Source organism: Panthera tigris, chromosome A3 (genome assembly GCF_018350195.1).
Source record: "Panthera tigris isolate Pti1 chromosome A3, P.tigris_Pti1_mat1.1, whole genome shotgun sequence".
NCBI lineage: Eukaryota > Metazoa > Chordata > Mammalia > Carnivora > Felidae > Panthera > Panthera tigris.
Window position 1 is genome coordinate 125,798,757 of NC_056662.1, and position 18,981 is coordinate 125,817,737.

Below are 18,981 nucleotides of genomic sequence, written 5' to 3' on the forward strand. Positions count from 1 at the left end.
CCCAACACTTTCCTTTTATAAAGTACCAGCAACAAATATATGAGAAGCTGATGAAGGTTTGTAGACATAGAATGACATTTTAGCAACTGTCCCACAACCCACCATCCCTGATGACAAGATATATTTATTCTTCGGTTATAACAACACTAATGAGAAATAAAGTTATATCCCTTCTTTGTACTATAGACGAAAATAAAATGCAGGTATATTAAAGATACATATGTATGTTTTCACTCATATGTGGATCCTGAGAAACTTAACAGAGAACCATGGAGGAGGGGGAGGGGGGAAAAAGTTACAGAGAGGGAGGGAGGAAAACCATAAGAGACTCTTAAATACAGAGAACAAACTAAGGCTTGATGGGGCGTGGGAGAGAGGGGAAGGTGGGTGATGGGCACTGAGGAGGGCACCTGTTGGGATGAGCACTGGGTGTTGTATGGAAACCAATTTGACAACAAATTATATTTAATATAAAAAGATACATATGTAAATAACTATGAAAATATTTGAAAAACCCATAACATTTGGATAGCCTTGGAACTGGGAAAAATTAAGCAAAAGAAAAAAAAAACATAAGTCATAAAAGGGGGAGAGGTTTGACCATATAAAAATGAAAAGCTTCATAGAGCAAAAGGACACCACATTCAAAAGCATAAATATATGATACCATAAACATGGTGCTATGACAAAATGATAGATAAGGAGGAAATCTTTTCAATATGTATAATGTACAAAGAACTTTCCCAAATTAATGAGAAGACAAGTAACCCAGTAGAAAAATAGCAAAGAATATGAACTGACAAGTTACAGAAGAGGAAGCAAAATGAACAAAAGTCACGTAAACTAAAAAACAACGCACCGTCTCAAATAGTAGATAGGGAAATTAAAATTAACATAACAGTGACATAGTCATTTTTTTAATCTATTAAGTATTCAGAAGGTTAGCAACATCCAGTGGCAGTGTGGGACAGCTAGTTCTGTTGCATCAGGTTTGGGACCCCATAAATAACTACAAACTTTTATAAAAGTCTTCTAATAGTATTTATTTAAATTTAAAATGTGCATATATTCTGATCTGGGCATCCCACTGGTGGGAAATTTCCAGGCTACGAAAAATTACCATGGATAAATATAATTGTCCGTGATGATTGCCATAGCATTTTGGGGGAGTAAAAAAGTGAAACAACCCAAGTATTATTCCAAAGGTGACTCTTAAATTATGTTAATACCTGTGCTCTGGCACGCTGACCCTCTGATCTCCACCCTGCTCTTCACATGTGTAACTCAGAGCAAATCTGTGCTTCCATTTCCATCTATAAAATCAAGGTAATAATGACACTTACATCTCAGATTTATCTCTGTTAAATGAGAAGGAATTTACTATGTATTGCTAAGTAAAAAAAAAAAAGCAGTTTGCAGAACTCAAGGTATTTTTAAATGTATGTTTGCCTCTATTTATTTGTAAATGTTTGTACCCACAAAGGAAAAAAAGTGGAAAAGTTATACATTAAACTGTGAACACATATACTGCTTTTGTTAATATGTCATTTTAAAAAAAAAGAAAAATTTTAAAAAAGAGAGAGAAAGAAAAATCACCAATAGGAAAAGAAATGTCAGGAAACATTAACAGACTGTTCACTGGGGAAAAAAAAAGTATCAATTGTTAATAACCATTTGGAGAAAAAGGTAGCCTTAAAAAAAAGAAAAAAAGCCTTTTTAGTTCAAAGGTTTTGAGAATTTCCTTCACTCAAAGCCCCCTTTTGACTGCTTGTGCCACTCACATTAGCCAAGGCGAGAGTGCGTTTCACCAGCCCCCAGACAAGGCCCCCGTGAAGTAGGGATGTGTGTTTGTGTATAGGTGCAGGAGGGCTGATTTGGACATTGGGGGGGGGATATGCGGAGGAAGAATAAATACCTCTGGAGGGGCTAGAGACAGACTTGAATTCTAATCCCAACACTTCCACTCATCTATAGAACTAAAATAGTCTCTTACTTTTTTTGAACCAATCTCTCCATTTGAGAAAGGACTCCGCGAAGGGACTCCGTGACGTTATTGTCACTGCAGGCCTGGCCCAGGCCGTGCCTGCCCCCCACCCAGCCCTGCTTCAGGCCCACGCTGTGGTGCTGAGTACCCCCTACCTTCCTCCTCCTTCCTACCCGCTCGCTCATACCCCGGCATCGGGCGTGTGCAGCCTCCTGTCCCCCGCATGAAGAGAGGAGGGGCTGGCCTGTACTTCACTGTATCTTAATGAGGTCTGTCTGCCTGTGCCTTGCTATTTACCATGACGCTAATTCCTTCTGCATTTACGTGATTTTGGCTCCTGCAAAAGAAAAGGCACGGTTTTAGTCAAACACACACAAGTACACACACAAGCACACAGACAAAATAAAAACAGGAATGCTATAGCCCTTTACTTGATACACATCTTTCTAAATAAGAATCCAGGTGTCACGCTGGATGCTACACAAAATATGGGTTTAGTCGGCAACAGAAAGAAAGCTCCCACCACCAAAATAAGGAGAGAAGATTAATCGTGACAATTTTACTTTACGGACAAAATGCATTTAAAGTCATCGGCCCTCTAAAATACCTCGGACAGGTAGAGAAGGGCACAGCAATCTGTCTCTTCGCAAAGGCGCCGGGCTCCTGAGAAACCATGAGAAAACGAGAAAATACCTGCTTGTCTGGCTGTTGAGTGTTCCCAGTGGGAATTCCCTCGGGACTTTTCAGACCACAAAGTCACCACGCTTACTGTATTAAAAGAATAACTACACGCTGTTGTTCCGTGAGCCAGTCCAGGTCTTGAAAGCTCTCCTGTCCCCTCCCAGGGGCCGGGATGGGTCGTGGTCCTGGGGTGGAGCTCAAGCGCTCTGGGGCCGAGGCTCTCGCCCGCCGTTGAGGAGGTCTGTGAGCTCTCCGATGTACTTGATGGTGTACTTCAGCGTCTGGATCTTGGTGAGCGGCTGGCCCCTCTGGCTGTAGACAGGTGGCAGGTAATTCCGAAGGGTGTGCAGGGCATCGGCCAAGGTCCTCATTCGGAGCTTCTCCCTCTCGCTGGCCTTCCGTCTCCGCTGCACGGACATCCTGACTTTGGCGCCCTTCTGGGTCTTGGGGCCACCAGCGCCCTGCAGATAGGCAGGCTGGAAGGCTAACACGTTGTAGTCCACCTCCCCCAGGCCACCGGTCCCACGGCCACCGCAGGCACCGCTGCCCCCACTGTTGGCACCTCCGTGCCCACAGGGCAGCCCAGCCACAGCTGGACGGGGAGAAGAAGCATAGGACTCCAGCGATGGAGCCGGAGACAGGCTCTGAGTGGGGGAGGCCTCGTTCGACTCAAAGGGCCCTGCCCTGTCATTCCAGTCCCAGGACGACAGCAGGCCGGGGCTGTCGGAGGGGCCCAAGGCCTCCTCGAGGCCGAGGAAGGTCTCACGCAGGTTGTCCATGCCTGGGAGACAGCTGCAGAGAGAACGGCTCCCTGGCAAGTGAGAAAGAAAGTTCTGCCACCAGCCAGGGCAAGCTCCCTTTTATGATGGTGGGGGAGAAGTGATAAAGTGGGAAAGAGGGCCGGGTGGGGGGAGTTCAAAGGAGACACCAAGGACCAAGATGGAAAATGAACTCTTCAGGTGTCACTTTCTCCTCATTGATAATTAGCATCTTCCAGCTAAAATGTCTTTAAACAAAAAGGCCTCCAAGAGAAGAAAAAAGGAATTATCTTGTTGTAACTAAACCAATTAAGGCTGCCTAACTAGACTTAGCATTGTCCTGTGGAACTCATTAATGAGGGAGCCAAAGAAAACAAACCTGGGGCAATTTGCAGCAAGGAGGTGGTGGCCCAGGGACCTGGTGGAGAGTCCCAGGGTGCCCCAGAGGGCCACCATCCCCATTCAGCAAGACCTCCTAGACGTTTCAGAGCAGATGGGGTATCCTGGTGGAGAAGCAAGCAGGGTGGTGTAGGGACAGGGAACCCCTCTGGGCTTGGATTCTATGGCATGTCAAATGCGGACAATTATGACTCTTGCTTCAGAAGGCTTTCCAGAAGACAGCACCCAGCAGACACACAGTGAATGCCGATTTCCCTCTTGCCTTCCTCTTCAGCAAATTTTCCTGAGTTGTGCTTCCAACATGCCCACACTCAGAATGACAAAGGCCAGCAGCTCCAGGAAAGCCAGAGCCTTAATGAGCAGGAAATATCCTTCCAGAAGCTTAAAGGCCTTGCTTTAACTGAGCAGATTGGGATTCCCCACGGCAAACAGACACCAGGCAACAGAAAACTCTTTTAAGGCAGGGAGTTTGCAGAATACCTGGCATTTTGCCTTCTGAAGGTCTTTTAAAAATCCAGGGGCAGAATCACACCTTGGTTTTTGAAATGTATAGAGGAAGTGTGAAATTAACTAGGGAGCCTGTTTTCCCCACCGTGGCTCCAAATGCCACCGAATGTGTTAAGTTGGATGGTCCTGCTAGTTTGCTTCACTTCCTACACGCTCTGAGAGATAGACCCTCGGTGTTGGAAAGGGGTATCAGATTCCCCATTTGTCCCATAAATTTAACTTATTCTCCACGTAACTAGTTCTACGAATTAGTATTAACATCAGATCAAAGCGAGTTACGTAGCAGAGTAACATTTAACATGTCCCTTAACATGATTAAGTCCCTTTGCAATTATTGAAAAGAAATGCCAATGGTCTTAATTAGAACACTTACGGTATTTCTTAATTAACTAGGCCCAGGGAAGAAAAAGCGAAAGCAGCTAATCTGTAGAAGAATGCTCTTAAATTCACCACTTATTAAAGGACACTATTGTGAAGAATAAACATTAATGAAACATAGTAAGTGTGATAAATAACTTCTCTCTGCCCACCGCTGCTTTCTCTTCCTTCAGTTCTTATGGAAAAGCCTAGAATCTGCTAATACTATTCAAGAAACTTTATATATAACTAACCTTTATTTATTTATTTATTTATTTATTTATTTATTTATTTGAGTCTCATTTTACAGATGAAAACGCTGAGGCTCTAAGAGGCTAAGAAACTCAGTTAAGGGGCACCTGGGTGGCTCAGTCAGTTGAATGTCTGGCTTCAGTTCAGGTCATGGATCTCTTAGTCTGTGAGTTTGAGCCCCGCATCGGGCTCTGTGCTGACAGCTCAGAGCCTGGAGCTTGCTTCGGATTCTGTGTCTCCCTCTCTCTCTGCCCCTCTCTTGCTCACACTCTGTCTCTCTCTCTGTCTCTCTCTCAAAAATAAATAATAATAAAACATTTAAAAATTTTTTTTAAAAAGGAAACTCAGTTAAGATATCCCTGGTAGCAAGGGGTAAAGCCAAGAGTCCTGGTAAGACCCCAAAGTCCACTTCTTTAAAAAATTCTGTTTTCTCTATTTTAGTTGTTTGTAGTAGAGGCAGGTGACTTGATGGGGTTCAATGAGATGGAGACTCTCAGTAGACCCAAGGTGGCTGTGATGGCCACTGACACACTAAGCTCTTAGCCCTTATATTCTAAACTTCACAGTTTTCCTTGTAATACTACTTCTGCTCTCAGACTCCAGAGATGTTGTTTTTTTCTTTCTATAGCTTCTTTCTAAAATTGCTTATTTCTTAAACTATTTTCAGAAATTTCATTTCCTAAATGAGACAGGATCTGTCAAATAGTTGGTACATTATAGACACTTGGTAAGTGTAGGCTTTATTCCTGTTGTGACTGTCACTCATGGTCAGACTCACCAGTATCAGAATGACCTATTCTGTTCTGGCTCCTTTACCCCTGACCCCAGACCCCAGCAGTGCCGCTCCCCAAAAAAACTGTTCTTAGAGCAAGAAAAGCTGCCTGGTTTCTATGTTTGTCAGTGTATACTCTCTGGTAAGAAATCAACCAGAACTAAACTTGCATTTTCCTGCTGGTCTCCATGAAGTATCCTAGGCCCCATCTGAGGAAAATGGTTGTGCAGGATGGTAAAACACCATTAGCACTTGAAGACCGTGGCTGGGCACGCGCTAGTTAGGTGTTTTTCTATGTCCGTTGACAATAAGGCAGAAAACTGGACGGTGCTAGACGGGACCCAGTAAAACCTAGTTGAGTGTGTGGTGTAGTAGAAAGATGAGCCAGAGTTCATCCCCGTTCGAGCACATCATTCACCTTTTCAGGGCTCTAGGATTTTACTTTGTAAAAAGAGGATAATAGTATCTGTCCTGTCTTTTTGATGAAGAGCATCTGTAAAATAAGGTGTTTGGACCAAGGGATCATTAAACTCCCTTCCAGCTCTAAAATGCAATGAAACAAGTTACTGTGTGTGTGAGCTCGATTAAAAGCACCCACCATACCAGTGTGAAGGGACTTAGAGACAATTAAGTCCATCCTTTTATCTGCATTCTAGAGATGACAATGACTTGTTTAATGTCACATCAAAAGGCTGCGGCAGAAATGGGAACAGAAAGCAAAGTTGTGTGACTCCCAGATTTTTCTTCCCTAGAAAATAATGCAGGTTAAGTGATACATACGCTTTCATATCAGACTACATAGTTCCCACATTACTGAGTTAGTAGGATAAATATCTTTAAAAAAAAATTTTTTTTAACGTTTACTTATTTTGAAGGAGAGAGAGAACGTGAGCAAGGGATGGGCAGAGAGAGAGGGAGACGCAGAATCCAAAGCAGGCTCCAGGCTCCCAGCTGTCAGCACAGAGCCTGTCGCGGGGCTCGAACTCATGAGTAGTGAGATCATGACCTGAGCTGAAGTCAGAAGCTTAACTGACTGAGCCACCCAGGTGCCCCAGGATAAATGTCTTAATGTGCATCTAAAGGTCATTCCCTCAGCAAACATTGATAAGATATTGTGACTATGATGGTAACAAACCGAAAAGAAATCCCCAACCCTGAGGCATGTCCCCAAGAGGCCTTGCAAAATTTCCTGGTCCTAGTTTCCAAAGAGTAATGTGGAGGTACAGATTGGCTCTCAAATACCAGGCTCATGGCAGCCTTTTGATTGTAGCTCTCCCCAGTGAGCAGGACCCACAATTTGCCACACAGATTAATGAGTGAGTGTCCTGATGTCTAATTTTCACCAGGATGAGCTTCTGAGGGGATGCCAGTCATATCCCTGATAACAGCAATGACAGAGGCATGGGCAACTAGGCATTTTTCAGTAGCCTGAAGTGGAGATTGTACAGGAGACCGTAGACTTTGGAACTGGCCAGGAAGCTAGGCAGAGCCACTTCTGAGAAACTGACAAACGGGGCTCAGAGAATCAACAGGAAACAGAGGGCAACAGACTGCTCTGATTCGTGAACCTAAAACCACCCATGGTCCCATGTCACTGCTGGCCCATAAGGCACCTCTGTGCAAATTAGAAAAAAAATACCTGGGCTTCTTTCAGTTCCCACTGACCTCCTTGGCCAGGCTCATTGATGCAGGGCTCAATCTCTGCCAAGAGTGGCCCTGGGAGCCCTCTGTGATGTGTCTCCTTTGCAACATTAGCATTTTTAGTACTTCAGTGGCTGTTCAGATATTGTTGGACAGATAGACAGTGGCAGTAGTCGCAAGACTGTGTCCACTGGAGTCAGCCTGATCTTACGTTGGCTGTTGAGGAATTGTGATCTTGGAGCCTTTAATGAATCTCTTTTAGCTTCAGCTTTGTCTGTACAGTTGAAATACTAGTACTCACCTCATACCAGGTGTCTACACTGTAAGCTTTGAGTATGGCAACTAATGTTGCCATAGGTGTTAAACCCTGTTCAGTGAGCTGTTGATTCCTTGAATCAAGAGAAGTTATGGGCACCATATGTGTGACTATAAATACATCTCTCCTATTTTCTTTGGTGTCAACTCACCTCGGCTTAGAAATCAAATTTCTTGCCTTCAAATGAAGCTTTTTTTTTCTTTTCTTTTTAACAAAACCAATTTAGAGTTCTTCACCAAAGAGCAGTAGTTGCCCAGAGCCAGTGATGGGAGCCATCAGCTTCCTGTGCAGTCAATAAAGGGATGTATTGCCCATAGATCATTTGAAAACAGAGATAAACCTGACTGTAAGTTGGCCTGTGTTTTACTGTCACATTCCAGTGCCAACTCTAAACAATGACAAAAATAAAACAAACACTCCTAGCTGAGACGGAGCACTCCCACCACTGATCTCTCCTTGGTAACCACTGCCAAAGAGAACTTTAAACTTTGCTCAGAAGTTTGGAACTGTGACCCAAGATGCCCCAATCCTAGTCCTAGTTTTGACCCTGCTTTACTACGGAACGTTGAGTGAGTCACTCACCCTTTACGCGCTGCAGTTTCCTCCCAGGAAAGTTAGGGTCAACCTGTATACCGTGTTGTAAGAAGCTAAAAAGATTTAAAGCTGAAGCTTGCCATTGGGGAAGTGGAAAGGGCTATAGGAATATGTTAAGATGTTTTCAAGGTTAATAAAAGTTACTACGGTCACCCATGAAGTCATCCACTCTGAACCTGGCAATTTTGCCATGCCACATAACACTAAGTGAATCAGCATGGAAGCAGGCTTTTTAAAGTCTATCTTGTGAGAAGTAGCGCTGTCCCCAGATCTTCAAGAAACATCGAGATGGAAGGTCTATTCCCCTTATAGCTTCCTAGACCCCTGTACCACATAAGGCAGTTTGGATGGACCGTTTACTCAAGACCAAGGGTCTTGAGACTCAAGACTCAAGACTCAAGACTCAAGACTCAAGACTCAAGTGGATTTCAACTTCTCATGATGTTGCAGAAAGTCCTTCAATAGATCTGTAAACTGAAAATACTAATCCTGGAATCTAATTAAAATGAAAGCTTCTTTGTTGAATTCCTACCAGGTACTGAGAATTACACCTGTTTCTTTTAGATCTATTAGGTCATCTTAATTTTTCCACACTCTGTATGGTAGAGGTTATAATCCACCATACTTAAAGCTTACAATGTAGAGACCTGGTAAAAGTGTGTTCTCTATGAGCTAAGTATTAGTATTTCAATAGTACAGACCAAGCTGAAGCTAAGAGAGATTCATTAACGGGTCCAAGATCACGACTACTCACATGCTAAACATGAGGAACCCCGTGTTCAGAAAGGGACCCAGCGGACACAGCAAGACGACATAAAAGCAGTGTAGGTACCACTTAAGTCTGTATGAATGCCACATCCAGGCTCCTTCCACAGTAGACTCTGGCCCCCAGAAGCCATGTCACCCATGGAGTGTAATCACTGAGAAAATCTGCAAGATGCGGAGCTTGGTTCAAATCCCACCTCCTCTAAGAAGCCTTCCCTGCTTGCCTCAGCCCTCAGAATTTCTTCCTTCTCTGATTGACAGTCCACAGCTTTGACCCCATTCATTTGACACTAATATATACTGCCTGATGTTCTGGTTTACTATCCACATTAGTCTGACTTGCTTTCCCAATTATGTTGCAAGTCCCTTGAAGGTATGGATGATTATTTTGCTGGGCCACAACATGGTGGGTGGAGTTAAGAAGGTGACCATAAATTAGCCTATTTGTTTGTTTGTTAGTTTGTTTTTTGGTACATGTTGAGGGCCAAGCCCTGTGCTGGGTGCTGAGAACAGAAAATTAAATTAAGAAGCTTTTGTCTTCATGTTGCTTAGAGTATTGAGGGTGGAGATAGAGAAGTAAAAATACTGATAAAACAATGTATAAATGCTGTGATAAATTTAACCATAGGGCACAGGCATGACTGTATGTGACAGCCCCCAGGAATCCTCTGTAATGTGTCCCCATCACAAATTAGCACTTACAGTGCTTCACCAAACACTGGTGGGTGGATAGGAAGTGATTACTGTCCAGAGGAGAGCCACTAGAGGCAGACGAAACCTGAGTCAAATCTTATAAATATTCACACACAGATGAGGGGCACAGAGAAGAATCGGGAGGACTTTCTGAAAGACGTGATTTCTACAGCCTTGCTTTGCTTTTTAAGTAACACTCCTTCACGTTCTTAAAAGGATGTTCCTTTAAAAGCAGACCTGTTTTAGCAAGATGAAAGGTTAGGGGAGCTCCTTCTAGACACTGCTTGAAGGTTAGATGTAGCATGAATTGTGCAGGAAACCACTAACTCAGTGTCCACAGGGGGGCCAGTGGAGGCTGAGGTTGGAGAAGTAAGCCTTGTCCCTAAGGGTAAGGCACTTGGACCATAGCTGGCAGGTGACAAGGAGCTTCTAGTCCTCGTCATTAGGTTGAAGTGGAGGCAGACTGGGCCAGCCCAGCCTGGGGCCACCATGCCAGCTGCTGGTGGAGATCATGCATAGAGGCCACGGCTGCACGTGGTATTGTTGTAGTTGCTTAATGTAGATTAACTCACATCAGTCCTCACAGGAACCGTACAAAGTAGGTGCCAGAAGCAGCCCTCATCCTGTTTTACTAATAAGAAATTGAGGCAGAGAGGGGTTCAGCAACTTGCCCAAGGCCCCACACCTAATGACTGGTAACCCCAGGATGCGAACCTAAGCATGCCGCCCGTGGTCCAGGCTTTTAACCTCTGGCTAAAAGGACTGAGAACAGCTGCAGGCATCAGTGTGATGGTCTCTGTAGGGCTCTTGAAGCCAGAACTCAAGCTTGAACCTCAGCTCAGTAAGAGAAGACTGGCTGGTTGGTGCCGTTCAGTCATGTCGCCAGGGTGTTCAGAGCACCCTGAACGGGGAGATCGGCCCCGGGTCCTAGGCATTGTGGGGGCTGAGAAGATTCAGTAGGTTTAGACTTTCTGTCTTCATTCCTAAATTAAGCACCCATGGAACTCTTTTCTGTCCCAGTGAGTCTCATTCTGGTAGTCTAAGGGGGGTGTCGTGTACGTGTATGTGTGACCCGGAGAAATACCCCTTTCTTGGCCAGACCCAGGGATGATAAGAATAATAAATGTATTTAGTACTAAATGCCTCGTATGACTTATTTAATTTAAATCTTACAAAAATCTTCTCAAGAAAGTACTATTTTTGTTCCATTTTACATAAGAAAAAAACCGAGGCTTAGAGAAGTTGAGAAGTTGCCCCAAACCATGAGATTAAAACGTGGAGGAGACACGATCTAGTCCCGGGTGGTCTGACTCCGGAGCACCAGGCTCAAGGGGGTGATTTTACACCATGAGGGAAGACATGGGTGAGGAAGGGGTTTGGACTGGGCCCTTGTCACATGTTGTAAGGATTGCAGCTGTTTTACAACTTAGGGTTTATAGTTCTAAAATAGAAGGCATCTGTTTCTCCCTACCACTTCCCGGTACTTTCCCTGGCCTTGCACCATGCGATAATTTTTATCAAACAACAAGTAAGACTGATATTTAAGCATATTATCCTATAATTAAAATTTTAGAATGTCTTATTATTTTGTAAATAAAACACTTTTCCGTTTTAATGTTGATAATAACAGTGCTAATGCTTTCCTTTTTTTATTTTTTAAAAAAATGTTTATTTATTTTGAGGGAGGTGTGGACAGAGAGAGAGGGAGACAGAATTCCAAGCAGGTTCCGCTCTCTCAAAGCAGAACCCAACGTGGGGCTTGAACTCATGAACTGATCATGACCTGAGCCGAAATTAAGAGTCGGACGCTGAACCGACTGAGCCAGCCAGGTGCCCCTAATGCTTTCCTTTTCTGAGTATTTACAGCACCGAGTCTGTGCTAGGCTGAAGATGAGAGCCTGGCACACATCATCCCATGTAATCCTCGACAGTCCAGCGAGGTAGGCGTCACCCTCAGCATACAAGAGAGGAAGCCAAACTTAGACGCCAAGGACCTGGCCCAAGGTCAGCAGACGCAGCTTCTCTTTGCAAGGCCACACCTTCACCCAACAACTCTGTGGCTGGCACACCCTGGGTCAGCTGTGGTAACGCACCCACTCTCCTGCCTCCAGCTCTGTGCTCAGCACAGTACACTCAGAGTGCCCAGTTTTTTGTTTTTTGTTTTTTTTAATTTTTTTTTTAATGTTTATTTTATTTTTGAGACAGGGAGAGACAGCATGAACAGGGGAGGGTCAGAGAGAGAGGGAGACACAGAATCTGAAACAGGCTCCAGGCTCTGAGCTGTCAGCACAGAGCCTGATGCGGGGCTCGAGCTCGCGGACCACGAGATCATGACCTGAGCCGAAGTCGGATGCTTAACCGACTGAGCCACCCAGGCGCCCCCAGAGTGCCCTAGTTCTGACAGCTGTCCTTAGCCTTTGGGGTTCCTGCCTGCTCTGGGCTCCACGTACTCCCCTGACCTCTGTATATTCTTCAGTCCAGCCACAGCCACAGCCACAGCCACACAGATCCCCACTGGCCAGCGCAGCCCACCCCCAGACCTTCCTAGTAGGCAAGTGATGGGCCTAACCTTTGAAAACCATCAGGGCTAAGTTAAGAACCTGGATCTTTTCAACTCTTCACACAATCTTGGCACACAGCTGACGCTCAACAATAACAAAACAGATAATTCTTGTGAGGCAAAGGGAATATGGCGTGTGTATGTACACGTGTGTGTCTGTGTCTGTCTCTGTGTGTCAGTCTGTGTGTGTCTGTGTGTGTGTTAAAACACCTAAGTGCTATTGGATATCTTCTTATGTCCTTGAGCTAGTAAAGAGAAATAAAAGTAGCAATTTCCTACGCAGCCCCTGTGTTGTCAAGCTTGTGAGAGTTTTAGCAAAGGCAGCCTGAGGTGCTTGGGAGAATTACTTTCCTGTCACTGCCATTACTTTCACTACAAACGAGGGAAATAATAAGCATTTTTGGCTCTCCTGGTTTGAGTTTGAAGCTCATTGTAAAGCCAAAAACCCCCCAATATTTTGGCCAAACTAATCATAAAGCATTACACAAATGAACGAATAGATTATTTTCCCAGGCTGAGTATTTGACAAGGACAAGATAGCAGGAAAAAAATAGAAACAAAATAATTTGGGTTATGTCATGGGAGAGATGAGAGACAGAAGATAGATGTGCTGAATTCCAGAAATCCCTTATTTCAAATGACATATCAGATAAAGGGTTACTATCCAAAATCTATAAAGAACTTATCAGACTCAACACCCAAAAAACAAATAATCCAGTGAAGAAATGGGCAAAAGACATGAATAGACACTTCTCCATAGAAGACATCGCAAACACTCATGAAAAAATGCTCAACATCACTCATCATCAGGGAAATACAAATCAAAATCACAATGAGATACCACATCACGCCTGTCAGAATGGCTAACATTAACAACTCAGGCAACAACAGATGTTGGTGAGGATGTGGAGAAAGAGGAACCCTTTTGCACTGATGGTGGGAATGTAAACTGGTGCAGCCACGCTGGGAAACAGTATGGAGCTTCCTCAGAAAACTAAAAATAGAACTATCCTACGACCCAGCAATTGCATTTCTAGGCATTTATCCAAGGGATACAGGTGTGCTGTTTTAAAGGGGCACATGCACCCAACATTTATAGCAGCACTATCAACAAGAAGCAAAGTATGGAAAGAGCCCAAATGTCCATCACCATCAATGGATGAATGGATAAAGAAGATGTGGTGTGTGTGTGTGTGTGTGTGTGTGTGTGTGTATACACACACATACATACAATGCAGTATTACTTGGCAATCAAAAAGAATGAAATCTTGCCATTTGCAACTACATGGATGGAAGTAAAGGGTACTATGCTAAGTGAAATTGGTGAGTCAGAGAAGGACAAATATCATACGACTTCACTCATGAGGAATTTAAGAAACAAAACAGATGATCACAAGGGAAGGGAAGCAAAAATAATATAAAAACAGGAAGGGGGACAAAACATAAGAGACTCTTAAATATAGAGAACAGAGGATTGCTGGAGGGGTTGTGGGAGGGGGGATGAGCTAAGTGGGCAAGGGGCATTAAGGAATCTACCCCTGAAATCACTGTTGCACTATATGCTAACTTGGATGTAAATTAAAAAGCAAATTAAAAAAAAAAATTTTTAAAATTAAGCTTTTAAATGACTAAATAAATAAATAAATAAAAATCAACTCCAGAAGTCCTTTAGAACAGAAAGATAAAACCCTTGTGTACTTCTTAAGCCATTCCTGAGAAGGATTCCCTGACCAGAAATTAAGTTTATCTCCACCCCCTTGCTAAGCCAGGTCATGAAGAACAACAGAATCCTCCCTCCCAAGAATTTGTAAGGCTTCCTTTCTCCTCCAGCACTCAAACAACCTGACCTCAAGATCCTAACTCATCAACCAACTTTATAGCCAAGTGCTGTGTGAATTTTCTTTGCAAAATCAGTGTAGATGGAAGCCAAGGTTGTGTGGCTTTGTCTCAGAAAGAATCCACTCCAAGTACCCATGTCCCTGTGGGGTCCCTAAACTTCTTTCTCTTTTGAAAATACGAGTAAGTATGTTCATTTGTGGGGGGGGGGGAGAATCCAGCCACCATGTCTGCACAAAATGGGCATGTAGGTGGAAGACAGGAGGGTTGTAGAGAGACATATGGGTGGAGAGTCATCAGAACAGAAGAAAAGGGTAGTAAAAAGAGGAAGTGAAACTAATTCTCCCTTGAGAGCAATGGACAGGATGTGTTGATTAATCCTTAGTGCAAGGGAATATGAGCAGTTCACCATGGTTCAAAAATCTCATGTCAACATTTAGCCCCAAATAGCTCGGGTTTTCCTCACAGACCAGAAAGGGGAAGCAGCTTTGAGTGCTTCTCCACTGATTCTTCAGCAACTGGCTAGCAAGATGCAAAAAAAAAAAAATCTCATGTGTTACATTTACACCTACTCCCCTTTTAAGTTGGATTTTTTATTACCACTGGTACTTGGGGTGGCGTTTTAATACCCATGTCAAAAAAGTTGAAAGCAATTTGCACTGAGGTTGTTCTCTAAGGATTTGCCTCTGTTCTTACCAGCCTGAAGAGCAAAAGAAGTGTGAAATTACTTCCTCAGTCCTCTCCAATGTCAGAAATTAAGATGCCGGAAGTCCTGGTATTAAAATGAATACTAAACATGTTTTTTAGGAAAATATCTGCCTAATGACCCCGCTTATTTTCAGAAACATTGGCCTCTCCTTTGGACCATTTTTTAATCCAGATTTCCCTACTTGCAAGTAGACTGGACCTAAAAAGCAGATACAAGGCAAAGAATAAAGTAGGGAAAATATTTCTCATAAATATGAGGATCAAAGGAGTATTGTTCTGGAAAACTCATCCTGATAAGAAAAACACAAGCTTGCCATTGGGGAAATGAACAAGGGAGTGAATAAACAACTCACCAAAGAAGTACAAGGGGCTAATAAACAGAAAAGTTCACCTCAATAGTAATCAAAGACATGTAAATGGAAACAACAAGGAGAGGCCATTTTGCACCTTCCAAATTGGCAAAGTTGGCAAAAGGGTGAAAAAGTAGTCCTGTCCACACACTGCTTGTGGAAGAGTAAACTGGCTAGATTTTTAAAAAATATTTTAAAATATCCAGAATGCATTAAAAATTTTTTTAAAAATGTTTATTTACTTCTGAGAGACAGAAAGAGACAGAGCATGAGCAGGGTAGGGGCAGAAAGAGAGGGAGACAGAATCTGAAGCAGGCTCCAGGCTCTGAGCTGTCAGTACAGAGCCCGATCTGGGGCTCGAACCCATGAAACACGGGATCATGACCTGAGCCAAAGTTGGATGCTTAACTGACTGAGCCACCCAGGTGTCCCTAGAATGCATTTTAGATTTAAAACTACCTTTGGCGTATGAACTTTATTCTATAGAACCAAACAAAGTCACAGTCAAATATTTATAAAAAAGAATATTTATCATAATATTATGATAGTAAAAAATTTAAAACAACTTTGAAATCTAACAACAAAGGAGGCCCTCTCTGTATGATGGAATACTACATAGTTAACAAAAATCAGATTTGCAAGGAACACACAACAGAGGAGATATAATATAATCGTAGAGTTTTAAGCAGGGCATATAAAATTAATACTTTGATTCAATTAAATGTTTGCATATAAAAATGACTAAGTGCTTGAGTGGTTGTTTCTGGTAAGAGGAATTGAGGGTATTTTTCTTTATTCACCTTACTTGCTTCGTTGTCTAATGGTTTGAAGCATGGTTTGAAGCAAAGACTGTCAGCCAGTGTTCCTAGGTTCAAATCTTGACCTTCTCCTTTTACAACTATGCGATCATAAGCAGGTAACTGGATCTGTGTCTCAGTTTCTCTGTTTGTGATATGGGGATGATAACAGTACACACTTCACAGGATTGTTGTGGAGATTAATACATGTAGAGAAATGGCATGATACCTGGCCTTGGATATAGACTCAGGAACCACAGTTGCCCTCAAGTTGAATCAAAGCATCTGGGTAGCACATTTACTCAAAAAGAAGAAAGGACAAAGGAGGAAGGAAGAGAGGAAGGGAGGGGAATTACTCTTGTAAAGATAATAGGACGCTGGCGAGTCGGATACAGTAAGGGTTGCCAAGTCCTTGTTGGAGCTCTATGTTCAGTATGCATGTCATAGAGTTCACATGCACACATTCCCACACTTGTATGATGACAAGATCACCTAGGGAAAGAGGAAGATTTATTTTCAAAAGGAAGATTCCCAGGTCCCTCTCCTGGAGATTCTGATTTGATAAGTCTAGGCTGAGCCCAGTCAATTTCTTTTTTTAATAATCAGGGAAGTCATATGCCGCTGATTTGGACAGACAAAAGACCTCCAGAGGGTTGAAAGCTACTGAGTCTGGCACCAGGAAGCCAAGGGCATGTCCAACACTGGTCTCTTTGTCTAGAGTGTTAAATAGACATAAAGTACGGGACACAGGGAGCAGGACTGGGTGATGTCTAGGCCTTTAAGACTCCTTGACTTTTTCATGCTATTAAAAGCTTTCCTGATAACTTGTCTGTCTGACATTTAAGGCTGGTTAGGATGTTCTGGCCCATCCTGACCCTTTGAACTTTACGTCCCCCTGGTCCTCGGGCACATTCTCTACCCCACTCCAGGATGGCTCTACACTGTCCCCAGACCACAGTTTCTTTTCTTGACTTTTTCAAGAATGTGTGTGTCACATTCAAATGTCCCTCTCCCTCCCTTAACCTAATTCTCTTAGTCCCTTTAAGCCCGGTATAAGCATCTCCTCCAAAAACCTTTTGTGTCCTGTCCACCGCTCAGTGACCATTTATACAGACAGCCCAGTTCCGAAGGTTACCGTGCTGTCCTGCATTGCTCAGTAACTTCTTTCACTTGTCAAACTCAGGAACAAGGGCCTTGATCATAACTAATACACGAATATTGCTTTATAGCATGTAAATGGTTTTCCTGTTTATATCTCTGGAGCTTTACAACAACCACATGAGGTAGGTAGTGTTATCATTTCCATTGGAGAGTTGAGTAAACTTATGTTTAGGGAGGCTTTCTCACTTGCCTATGGCAAAACTATCCGTAAATGGCAGAATTACAAGACTGTACCACCGGTAAAAGGAAGAGGGATTCCCCCATATGAATATTTCCAATGTGGAGGGTTAATGAATGGCCCTCTTTGTCATCCAGAGCAGGGGGAGGCCAAGCCCCAAGGCTTTAAAGAACAGCTGCATCTCGGGGCTGAGCCTGTGCCATCCACAGACTCAAATGGCAGGCTCATTATTGCAGCTGTTGCCGGCTTTAGGGAGCCACACAGCTGTTACCAGGAGATGGGCTCAAAGAGAACGGGGAAATAGAGCCCTGCGACAATAACTGTGCCTATGTGTGTGAGTGTGCATAGCGTTGTCCCTTCTCACAGCTCAAAAATGTTCTAAAGATGTCGTGTCATTATTCCTTACAGGAACACCGGGTTCGGCAAGTACAAGTGAGAAAGCCATCAGAAGGAAGGTAAGTGTCTTAAACTAGCCTTTCCTGGACATTCTGCAAAATGAAAAGCAGAGTCTTTGCAGGCTGTGCAACCTTCTTAATCATCAGCATTTGTGATAAGCCCTGCAGAAGAATGTTCTTGGCAGAGCTGAGGAGCCCTAGTAGTGTCTGTGCTGAGGAACAGACAATGGATTTGGAGATAAATGTCCAGCTCCCCTCCCCTCCCATGCCTTCCCCATGACACCAGCTGTTGACATCTTATGGATCTTATCATCTTTTTTTGATGCTGAAGAGACCATGCCTGCTGATGAGCCCATATTCTGTTTTCTCTTATTACCCATCTTACTTGTCCCTAAAGCTTCCCTATTCCTTCCCCACATTTCCCTTTCCTCCAGGCTGGACCTCCCCTTCTCACTCTTCCTTGGAAAACAGGCCTCTTTTTCCACTGCTAGGCCTTGGCCAGTGTAGGTTTTCTGCCTCGGGCGAGTGGTGCCACCCCACTTCCTATCCAAACCCTACGTGTTCTTTCTGGTCTACTCTGAATACTAGATACCACCTTAGTGGCCACTATTGCACCTATCGTGTGTGCTATGCAGGCCAATACAAGGTGTGGTAAATGGATCTGTGCCCCACAAATGCCATCATTTTCCTTCTTTTCTTGCACCAGACCCCTTCCATCCCTCTCTGATCTACAGCACTGCTTCTCTAAGTGTGACCCAAAAACCACCTGACTCAGAATGTAGGCAGATAAGGTCCAACGATTTGTTTTTATAACAGACTCTTCAGATGAGTCCTCTTAAGAAAGCTGGATTTGGGAATGATTGGTCTAGCGGTTTGCAATCCCCATGGTTACCTACCTGGAGTCTGATCCAGTACAGAACATCCCAAGGTATTTCCCTTGTCAACGCTTGTCGGCCTTGTTTGTCCAACCCTCTCTCATTTCTGCAGGAGTGAAGCCTTGCAGGCTTCCTGTGAGCTGTGCACAGTCTCTCAATGCCATTCTTCCTGGGCCAGAATAACAACACCCTCCTTCACAGGGTATCACCAAGCTGGTTTTGCTCTCACAAACTCGCTTCCAGATTGGTTAATGCATCCAGCCTGCAACACACATTTTCTAAGTATTCTATCTATGATGTACCAGAAACCTCCCTATATTCTGGAGACATAACAGGAACCAGATGAGGTCCCTGTACCAGGGTGCTCATTTTCTAGAACAGACATCTATCTGCAGGGTACTA

The 18,981-nt window shown here is 43.6% G+C and overlaps 1 protein-coding gene across 1 annotated transcript; it reads right to left on the bottom strand.

Annotated features, from left to right (window-relative positions):
* Window positions 1–2,862: 2,862 nt before the first annotated feature.
* MSGN1 (mesogenin 1) lies at window positions 2,863–3,444 on the bottom strand. The gene has a single exon (XM_007080707.2). The coding sequence runs from the start codon at window positions 3,442–3,444 to the stop codon at window positions 2,863–2,865; it is 582 nt and encodes a 193-aa protein (XP_007080769.2).
* Between the last annotated feature and the right edge of the window lie 15,537 nt (window positions 3,445–18,981).

Excerpts from the sequence above, each read along its gene's own strand:
- MSGN1 (XM_007080707.2), bottom strand. The coding sequence starts at position 3,444 with ATGGACAACCTGCGTGAGACCTTCCTCGGCCTCGAGGAGGCCTTGGGC.